This window comes from Phoca vitulina, unplaced genomic scaffold (genome assembly GCF_004348235.1).
Source record: "Phoca vitulina isolate PV1807 unplaced genomic scaffold, GSC_HSeal_1.0 scaffold7, whole genome shotgun sequence".
NCBI classification, from domain to species: domain Eukaryota; kingdom Metazoa; phylum Chordata; class Mammalia; order Carnivora; family Phocidae; genus Phoca; species Phoca vitulina.
The window spans coordinates 30,325,871-30,337,441 of NW_022589710.1; the positions used below are offsets into that span (position 1 = coordinate 30,325,871).

At 38.7% G+C, this 11,571-nt stretch overlaps 1 protein-coding gene across 1 annotated transcript in view; it reads right to left on the reverse strand.

Annotated features, from left to right (window-relative positions):
• Nucleotides 1-11,566, reverse strand: part of EXOC5 (exocyst complex component 5) — a 57,502-nt gene extending 45,936 nt beyond the window's left edge. The window contains exon 1 of the mRNA XM_032405182.1: nucleotides 11,314-11,566. Within this exon, the coding sequence (XP_032261073.1) occupies nucleotides 11,314-11,340 (27 nt within the window). The 5' untranslated portion in view covers nucleotides 11,341-11,566. The remainder of the gene's footprint in view (nucleotides 1-11,313) is intronic.
• Nucleotides 11,567-11,571: the final 5 nt, after the last annotated feature.

Genomic DNA, 11,571 nt, shown 5'->3' on the forward strand with positions numbered 1-11,571 from the left:
TTCACAGACATTCACCCCAAGGGTACCTCCTAGTAAATATTCTGCACACTAAACACTGTCTCAAAGTCTGCTTTTCAGAGAACTCAACCTGCAACACTGCAGTAGTGGAGAGATAATGATAATGGTTCAAACGAAAGTGACAGTGGTTAAGGTGCTATGGAATGATCAGGTTCATGACATTTTAAAGGATGTATTCATACAAATTGCTGGATTGGATGTGGGGAGAAATTTAAAAAGGAAATCATGATTAGTCATGGAGAATTGCAGCCTGAACAACTGTGTGAATGGTGGGTGGTGTCATTTACCGAGACTGGAAAGAGATGGAAAGAGGGAGTGAGGAAACAAGTTCTGCTTTGCATATGAACTGTTGTGGATGTCTATTCGATATATAGTAAGTGAAAATGTAGAGCACATAATCAGAAAAACAAGTTTGTATTACAGGGAGGAAACTAGAGCTAGATATAATATCAGAGTTATTTAAAATCTCATAACTAGATGACATCTAGGAAAGAGAAGAGCATGTCAACAACATTCAGAGAGATGGAGGAAAAGGATCCAACAAAAGAGACAAAGCAGGAGGGACTAGTAGAAGGAGGAGGAAAAACCAGGAGAGAACAGTGTCCTGGAAGCAAAGTACAAGTTTTACCCTCTAAGGCAATCAAATTATCACAAGAGTTTAACATAAATCAGCTACTCCTCTCAATGGAATGAAAGTTCCAAAAAAGCAAAAAGCAAAACAAAACAAAACCCTTTCTGCTTATAAAACCAAGTAAATCCCAATAATTCGCTCTCAATACTTAACCTTGCTGCAAAGGCATTTACAATAAGAAAGATAGCCAAACTAACAGATTCTAAGACTTCCAATTGACCAAGTCACCCCAAAGGATTCTCAAAGGTACCTGTAAACAATTCCCCAAAAAATCTTTTAGAATTTCATAAACCTGGCAAAGTTATATCCTTACCTTCTATTTTACTACAGTAACAAAAAAGCAAAAATTGCCCCAACAAAAACAAAAACCTCAGAAGTATGCAATATAGACTAAAATACTATCATATTAAGTTTAACTTTACATAATTGATTATTGTGTCAGTCTGTTAAAATGATTTTGTATTTTCTACAAATGCTACCGATTATAAGGAAAATATGGGGTTTGTGGTAATTTCTATTAAAAATAAGACATCAAGCCCTTGGACAGGAACATAAATCCCTAATTTAACATTGTTTCTTTGACAAAACTAAACTTTTATATTTTCTTATAGCCTCTTTCCCAAAAATAGATCCAATGCAATGTGTTACAACCACCCACAAACTAAAAAAAAACTAATATTTTCCCTTAGCCTAGGTAAAAAAATAAGGCTCAGAGGATTTCAGAAAGTATTTCTGGGTCCTATGAAACCAACTAACCCACGGGTTCACAAGTACTACCTATAAAGTATTTTTCTTAAATTTATTGTGCATACCACTGCCAAACTAATCTTTAAAACACTGCTTTCTTTTAGTCAGAAACTTCCCTATGCAATTCTTAAATTATCAAGTTCACACTCTTATGTCTACCCTTTAAGGTTCTCATCTTACACGTCCTACCCAATTTCTTTTACCCCCAAAATGAACAGCCACACTACCATCAGCCTATTACAGTCTTCTCTTCACCTCCATGCTACTTCTGCTTCCTTACCTGTGGCCAGGTAACTCATCCCACAAGGACACTCTTTCTCTTCCAACAATCCAAACACCTTTATATATTTACTCCAGCTCAATTCCTATTTACGCCTTGAAGAGTTCCTTCCCTACATGACCTCCCCTGATTTTTTCGCTCTTAAACCCCTACAAGGGTTAAAAATTCAAATCTCAACACAGAACAATATACTAGTCATTTTTGTCATTTATTGTTTTATAATAACTTTTTTAAGTTTCACTCTTCTCCACACTTAAATTGAAACCAAGGGTATCATCTGTCATACACTTCTCTTGCTTTCCAACTGTGGTCAACAGAATAATGTTGAGCACCACAGATACAGAGTAAGTCAAAACACTTGCTAGTTGGGGCCATGGCCAAATCCCCTGCAGGAGATCTTGAAAAATCAAGCCTTGATCCATATATCCAAAACCAAAAAGCCAGTACAAAAGGCAGTACTACCACCCCACACTCCAAAAATAAAGAACAAGCATTCCCAATTTTGGAAAATTCAAAATTTTAATAAAAACCAAATATGAACCTTATGCAATTCTGGCACTGGAACTAAACAAATTTTATTACATTTAGCCTCTTCTTTTTAACCTCATTTGATTTGGTTTTCACGAGACCATGTGTTTTATGGGGGATTAATAGATGAACTACATTAATGAGTATTGATTTTTTTCTTTAAAGCACTATAAACTCTTTCATTTTGTGTCAGGCTGGCAAAGTGGAAAAGTAGGAAGATAAAGCATATCAAGACCCTTGAAAGCAACTAAGGCGAACTTTGCAAAAGTAAGTTTGAAAACTACCTGCAACATTATGAGATGAATAGTTTTACTTTTTTAAATTCAATTTTAACATTCGATCTTCAAGGGGATGCCAGCTCTTTAAACTATGATAAAATTAGCCAATTAATCATATTAGAATTGTTTTGAAGATGATCAAGTAGTGGTACTTTAAAATTTTATGAAATATTTTAGATTCTCTTATGCAAAATCTCTCTTCAGAATAGAATATATCTCACTTCTGACAATAAAGTAATATTTGATTTCTATGCCCCAAAGAAAAGGTAACAGAATGTTATAGTATTTTTTTTTATACCAGTCTCAAAAGAACCACAGGATTAGGTTTAAAAATTGCAAAGCTAGAGGGGTGCCTGGGTGGCTCAGTAGTTTAAAGTGTCTGACTCTTGATTTCAGCTCAGGTCATAGATCTCAGGGTCTTGGATCAAGCCCCACCTCCGACTCTGTGCTCAGCATGGAGCCTGCTTGTCCCTCTCCCTCTGCTCCGCCCCCCACTCATTCTCTCTCTCTCTCTAAAATAAATAAAATCTTTAAAAAAAATTTTAAAGCTAGAATAGTCATTAAATACCATCTTACTGTAGTCCCTTCATCTCATTTTTATACCTAAGTAACTGAGGCAATGAAATTTAAGTCTTGTCAAGGTATTAAACCAGTATTCTAACCAGAGATTTTTCCATTCTATTATGGTGTCTTTTAAAATTCTACAAACACCAGGAAAATTATCACCTAAAGTATCTAAAAAATTTTACATTAGCATTTCAAATCAAATATATTTATAAATTTACACATTAAATATATTTACACACACTTAACAAATACCTCTGGGATCAAATTAAGCAAATGGATCCAAGGAATCGTTCACTTTAAAAATATATATATATATTACCGATTTATTCATTTTAGAAAGAGAGCACAAGTGGGGGGTGGGGGGGGGCAAAGGGAGAGGGAGAGCAAGAATCCCAAGCAGACTCCCTGCTCAGCGCAGGGAGTCCTGATTTCCTGAGATGAAATCAAGAGTTGGACGCTCAATCCACTGAGCTACGCAGGTGGCCTGGAGTCATTCACTTTTTTGATTTTGATTATATCTTTAGTAAGCAAAGATGTATATATATGATAAAGTTAACTACATCATTATTACTATTTTATATATATTTTATTACTATTTTTGTATTTCAATTCCAAGGAAAGAAAATAGCATCAGAAAAGTTAGCACACATTTTTAAAATATCATATATATATAAGCTTTTAAACTATACACCACTCAACTCCTGAGCACACCAGGGACTCAATATTTTACACTAATTATACACACACAGTCAATAAATGATCCTCACTTAAAGACATTTTCATTTCAAAAGTTAAACGCCAGGTTGGTTTGACTAGAGAATTCAGACTACAAAATACTTAAATGTAAACCCATTACTCTTTAAGCATCTGCCTCTACCTCTACCACTCTAATGAGAGTGGTAATCTTGGTGTGGAGTTGATCAACCCCTGTTCCAATCATTTATTGCTACATAATAACCACTCCAATAAATTAGTGGCTTAAAAATAAGAATGATGATTACTTTGTTCACAAATCTGCTATTTGGGCAGGGCTCAGCAGGGAAATCTCATCTCTGTTCCATGTCATATCTGCTGAAGCAGTTCAACCTGGGGCTAGAAGACCTACTTTCAAGCTAACAAGTTATGTTGACTATAGGCTGGGAGTTCAGTCAGCAGAAAGCCTGGATTCTCCCAATTGGCTATGTAGCACAGTTGCTGGGCTCTAAGAGGGGGAATCAAAAGAAGGTCAAGCATATCACCTTTTATGACCTAACCTTGGAAATCACATAAGCAACACTTCTGATACAGTTATAAGCCTGCCTAGATTCAAGAAGGGAGCATGGGCCCTATCTCTCTATGGGAGGAGTGTCAACATCACATTATAGGATAGCAGATCTGTAGCCATCCTGAAAAACACACCCTTCCACAGCGCCTTTTTGTAATTCTCTCCTCCTGTAATCTCCTACCTCTATGATTACTTCCTGTTAGGCTCCTTTGAAGGCTTTTTCTCCCTGACCTATTCTCAATCTAGTCCTCTTCTCAATCCCCTTACCAATATTAATTTTAAAAAGCTATTACTCTTCTACGGCATTCTTCCATGTAGTTTAAATTTATCAACTCATATAATCTTTGAAATAACCCTCTAAGGTAGGTACTGTTACTATCCCCATTTTATAGATAAGAAAAGAGGTACGAGAAGATTAGGTAACTTGTCAAAGATCACAAAATAGTAAGGGACAAAGCTGAGAGATGTCATCCATTCCTAGGTCTAAACTGCCACCCATAATGGATAACAATTCCCATGATAATTTGTATCTCTAGTTGGGGTCTTTTTCTGAGTTACTAATTCATATTTCTCACTGCCTTCTGGACTTCTTCACCAGGATGTCTTACTAAAAATTTAAAATATAGTTTTTTAAAAATGAATACATTATTCCTTCCCCCTGAAAGGGTCCTTCCTATTTTCTCCATCACAGTTAATGAATTACCTACTTTCTCAACTTCAAAAATTTGGAATTAACTCCTCAGTAACCAAATTCTTTTGATTCTTCTTCAAAATGTCTTACCAAATTTCTTGTCTTCTCTGTCCCCACTGAGTTAGGTCAGAATTTCACCTGCCTAGATTAATCAATCAACAGACAATTCTGGACTACCTACTAAATGACAAGAACTATGCCAGGTAGGGTACACCCTCTATATTCCCAACTATCAATCTCTTCCCCATCGAAAACCATTCTTCACAGTAACGTTAAAATTATCTGCCTCTCCACTCCTCCCTCAAAAAGTCACATCAGCTCCCATAAGCATAGCCTTAAAGCCCTCTCGAAGATTCCCCCAAACTGCCTCTGTGGGCTCTATGAACCACCACTCCACATGCCTAAAACATGCATACACAGACCCTATCTCTTCTCAGTATTTCCCGAATACACCTCATCTTAAAAATTAGTCACTTCTGGGGCACCTGGGTGGCTCAGTTGGTTAAGCGACTGCCTTCGGCTCAGGTCATGATCCTGGAGTCCCGGGATCGAGTCCCGCATCAGGCTCCCCACTCAGCGGGGAGTCTGCTTCTCCCTCTGACCCTTCCCCCTCTCATGCTCTCTCTCTCTCTCATTCTCTCTCTCAAATAAATAAATAAAATCTTAAAAAAAAAAATTAGTTACTTCTGTCTCTGCCTTGGAATGCCCTTCTCCTGCTTGAAAAGTTTCTACTCATCTATCAATATCCAATTTATATGTCATTACTTTACGAAACCTTTCCTAATTACCCCAGGAAGTGATTCTGTACTCGTACTACACTGTATTATCTGTTAACATATGTCTCCCTATGATACCATAATATAATAAGAAATGTGTATTTTATTTTAAGAAATATATATTTTAGTCTTTGTACTCAGCTCCTAAGACCTTTGTTTTTTCCTAAGTGATAAATGTGCTAGGCACATCTTTTGTTCTAATATTTGGTCTTTGACCCTGGTTCCTGACACAGAGCTCCTAAAGCCCTTGTAATTTCCTAAGTGATGTGGTTGATAGGAACATCTTTTTTTTTTTTTTTTTTTAAGATTTTATTTATTTATTTGACAGAGAGAGACAGAGCGAGAGAGGGAACACAGGCAGGGGGAGTGGGAGAGGGAGAAGCAGGCTTTCCGCCAAGCAGGGAGCCCGATGTGGGGCTCGATCCCAGGACCCTGGGATCATGACCTGGGCCGAAGGCAGACGCTTAACGACGGAGCCACCCAGGCACCCCTGATAGGAACATCTTATGTGGAGCTCCTAAATCTTGTAATTTCCTGGGTGACAGAAGTGTCTTTTATTCTACTGAAGCAACAGGGCTCCTGGATGGGGCTGGTCACCAGAAAGATCAAGCATGATTAGAAGTCCCTCTACTCCTGAGTTAACTAAGTTAATAACTGATTATTCCTATGTGATGAAGCCTCCATAAAAATCCCTAAAGTATGGGGTCCAGAGAGCTTCCAGGTTGCTGAATACATCAAGGTGCTGGAAGGGTGGTATACCCAGGGAGGGCTTGAAAGTACTACACTCTTTCCCCCATACCTTGCCCTAGGCATCTCTTCCATCTGGTTGTTCCTGAGTCATATCCCTTTATAATAAACCAGTAATCTAGTTAGTAAATTGTTTTCCTGAGTTCTGTTAGCTGTTCGAGCAAATTATCAAACCTGAGGAGGGGGTCATGAGAACTCTTATTTTTAGCTAGTCTGTCAGAAGCACAGGTGACAACCTGGACTGCAACTAGTATCTGAAGTGGGGGTATACTTGTGGTACTGAGCCCTCAACTTGTGGGATCTGATGCTAACTCCAGGTAGACAGCGTAAGAATTGAAATGAATTGTAGAACATCCAGTCAGTGTCTGCTGGAAAACTGAACTGAAATGTTGTAGGTAAAATCCCCACACATCTGGTGTCAGAAATGAAGTACTGAGACTAGTCGTAGTGCTGAGAGAAAGAGTTTTTTTCCTTTCACTCCGCCAACTAGGTGTTTAACTTAAACTGTCTTTTAACTCCAGTACTTGAGATGACTTCTGCCCTAGTACTCAATAAATGTTTGCTCAATGAACACATTTTCTCAAATGCACGATAATTAATTAATTGGTAGCCAGGTTCCACACACAATTATCTAACAGCTAATATGGCTAAAGCAAGCAGCATTTCAGCAAATAGAAGGTAAAGGGGGTGGTCCACATTTATATATCTCATGTTCATTACTATATATTTAGCTAGTTAATTGAACGAGAGATCTTTTTTCAGTAACTCTGTTTAAATACTTTTGTAACTTAGTTTGAAAATCCAAGAAACATAAATGTATTTGTGTGCAAAAATGTGTTCTTGGCTATTTAAATTCTAATCTGGAGGTCAAACAACCATTGTTACCATAGTCAAATTACCTGACCTCAAATACAATTATCAAGGCACCTCCATTTACAGGAAAGAAAACACTTAAGTTCCTAATCCTGGCATTTAGGACCTCCACAATTAAACTCCAATTTACCTCACATGCCATTCCTCTTCTTCATGCATGCTATACTCCAGCCAAACTGGAACTCTTCCCTTGCCTCAAGGATCTATACTTACCTCCCTTTATGTCTTGGATTTTATTGTCTGCTTTATTAGAAAGTCCCTCCATCCAGTTGCACAAACTCAAATCTAACAGATCCTTAATATATCATTCAAATACCACTTCCTATTCCTTTCCCACTTCTAGAGGTAATCTTCCCATTCTCTCAACTCCTATAGCACTTTATCTTTGACACCATTTATAACTTTATTTCAAGTGTACACAGTTATACATCTCTATTCTCTTCCCACATTAATAATAAGGGCAGGTTCTATATGTAACTCAACATTGTCCAAAGTACATTTGGAATTCACAAAATTAACAAGCAGTAGAAAATATAACAGTCTCATGGTCAACTAGTTTGGGAAATAAACTTCTCAGAACCTTTAATATACTAAGGTATGTTGTAACTCTCTAACAAAACAAAGTATGCCCATTTCCAAAACTTACTTGGCCTCTAAACCATTTTGGGTTTTCTGCAGCTCATTTCATAGTATTACTATTTCTATGGCATGCCTTTGAGACATGCAGCCTCATTAATCTTGGCACCTTATCTTGAACTTAATAGGTATTCAACAAATATTTGTTGAATGAATGGGTAATTGACCCTGGTTAACAAAGAACTCTACCATAAAGGCAGCCTGCCCAAAAAGAAGACTCCAAGAATGACAGGAGAGAAAAATAGCAAGTGAGAGAGGAGTACAATGTCCTCAGTAGTGCAGTAAGAGAAGAGAGGAATACTTGTGACAACAGAGGAATTTACTACCCCAGCCACTTTTTATATGCAGGGAACTAATCTAAACCACGTAGGAATGCCTGTTTACAACGTCCATCCTGAGGTAATCATTTAGAATCACTGGAGATAGAATCTTTCAGAAAATTTGTCAACAAGGGTTGAAACTATGAAGGTATTCTTGTCAATTTCCAGGATATATACTATTAAAGTAACTGAATCATCTATTACTAAAGCATTTCTGCCAACTGAAGAAATATCCTGGAGTTTGATTTTGTTGTATGAGGGTGTTTATGTTATAAAAGGAAGTCTCATAGGATCAACAATAAGATTTTAAAAGAAGTAGAGTTAACACTTATGAAATTTCATGGATTCAAAGCATAATTTTGTATTGATTTATCCTCTTTTTCAATGTGGAAATGAAAGCAGAGTTCAACTTAATCGTGCATTAAGACCAGGATGTATAAAAACAAAATATCCTGACTACATCCTGACCTCTGTTTCCTACAGTTCTCCAGCTGTGACTAAGAAAGGGAAGAGAAAAAGACACTCCCTGATATGTCCTACAATCTAGATCCTATGGTAGTAGCAACAGGAAACGGCAGTGATGACTGAGGTTTGTTTTTTGTTTGCCTCCTCACTCTAAAGTAAAGACAAACTTCACTTAGGGATGAAAACTTATCCAAGAATAGAGTCCACTGGGGGCTGAAAAGATAAATACATTTCTTAATTGTAACTATTAACATTTAATTATAACTTTCAACGTAACAGGCTTTTAATTTTGATGAAGCAACAAGAGAAGGTGACATGAATTAAGATCTATAAGCATGTTTAAGGTTGCCCTACGAACCCTCTGGCCACAGGACTGGTCTGTCTCTGTCATCACTGATCAGTTAAGTGAATATTACTAGCTATACATAACAAGTCACTCAGCTAAACTAAACCATTTAATTTGGTTCAACTACTTTACTAAATAGCATGACCCTAGAAAGCAAATATATATTTACTTCTAAAAAAATAAATATAGGGCGCCTGGGTGGCTCAGTTGGTTAAGCAACTGCCTTCGGCTCAGGTCATGATCCTGGAGTCCCGGGATCGAGTCCCGCATCGGGCTCCCTGCTCAGTGGGGAGTCTGCTTCTCCCTCTGACCCTCCTCCCTCTCATGCTCTCTGTCTCTCATTCTCTCTCTCTCAAATAAATAAATAAAATCTTTAAAAAAAAAAATAAAAAAATAAATATATAGATATAGATATAGATATATATACATGTATATATATCTACCTTCTCTCCCCTTTACCCTGGGGGGAAGGGGGGCAGAAATCAAATATATTTTCAATTAAGTTAGGTGGACTCATGTGGTCAAACATTTAAAGAAAAATAGACATAATATGGTCTTAGATACAACTGGGAATGTCAAGCAGGATTCATTAAATCACAGGTTAATGCCTTATGAACCATGTAAGAAAATAGTAAGTTTTCTATTAATAGTTGGCTGGTCATGTATTCATTTAGCAAATTAAAGATCTCAACTTCATAAAGTTTTCTACCTTTATAAGATGTGAAAGATAAAACAAGGAACGAGAGAACTATTTAGTATCTTGCCCAGAAACACGCAGTAAAAGCTTTCAACAATCTCCCTGCTCCTGCATCAATCAATAAACAGACGGCACAATTTTGGAATTAGAGAAGTTAATGCAATAGACGGCACAATTTTGGAATTAGAGAAGTTAATGCAATATACCTCCCAACACTTATATCTGAGAACATACAATTAATATTTCCAAATTCTTTCTTGTAATTATAATCCTTCACTCACAAATTACTATTTGATTATTAGTTATTGTAACAATGGTGTATGTTATTCCTCTCAACAAAAAGCATTATCTATCCAAGAGCTGACAGGAACCCCAACTATAGTAACAGTAACAAATGAAAAGTTCCCAATTGTTGTAAAAACTGTGGCATTCAAATTTTAAGCCAAAAAAACTGCTGACTCTTAAGCAGAAAAAGAATCCAATCTTCACTCGCGGAGAAATTCTCTAATGTCAACTGCAGTCTTCTCAATTATTACTTACACTTTTGCTATTCAATTTGAAACACAAGCACACACAAAAAGGGTCTTTGCTTCCTTTTTCTTTACATCTGTTTTCATTTCTTTCACAAAAAGAGATCCTTCATAGGTTTCATTGTTTGGTGGTCCAATTAGAATTTTCCTATTCTATTTATCTCAAACATCACAGCTTCTTCTTACACTGAATTTCACTAAATTAAATTTTAAGTTTTAGAGAGTGAAAATGCTCCAGGAAACACGTTTGAATGCTCACTGTCTCAGGAGCTAAGGATTCTCTAGCTTGCCTTTACGTGGTTTTAAAATACATTTAAATTCCTTGAGACCCGAACGTAAATGTTAATTTCTAGTTTCGCCTCCCCCTTCAGTCTCAAGGGCTAAGTAGGCCTTTCATTGTCCTAAAAAAACACTTCAGCCTTTTCGAATGTAAAGGAAAACTGGCCACTTGTAACGTTTACTAAAGAATAATTTTAATTACTCAACCGCAAGAAGCCCCCAGTCGTCCCAATCTCAGGTGGTCCCCTTAGAATATTACTCGAGGATCCAAGCGAGAAGACGGGGCTCGCCCAACCTGAGGCTGCTCGCTCCTCTCTCCGTGCCCTGAGTCAGCCTTTCCCACTTCTCATCCAGAGTACATCTTCCAACCCCTAAACCTCCGAAGCTCCTCTCCAGCCCTGCGGACAAAACCAACCCTCCTCCTTTCGGACTCCAGGTTCCCTTCCCTGCTCACCTCCCCACCCGCATCCCCAAGCCACCCCTCCCCCATTTCACGCTCCGCCCGCGCCGCCACCGGAGCCGCCACCCCACCCCTCGCCTTTCGCACCTTTCCTCCCCGGGCTGCGTCCGCTCCTCCGCCCGCCCACCTCGCTGCCCGCACCCCGGGCCTGCCACTCCCCGAAGAGCCGCCGGGACTCACCTCGAAGAGCTCGGCCGTCGTAGCCATCCCGGCCGGCTGAGAGGCTCGCCTCGTACTGGAAGCCGTCTCCTCTTCACATGCTGCGCCTCAGCGGCGCCGCGCACAGGTCCCCGCTCGGCTCGCCAGCTCTGGCTCCGGGCCGCCGCGGGATCCCCCACTCCCCACAGAGCCCAAGCGGGGCGGGAGGGCGGCCATGAAGCGAAGCCGCAGACGCCTGTCAGCTGCCTCCCGGCGCCGCCCGCGCCGCTCCCATTGTCA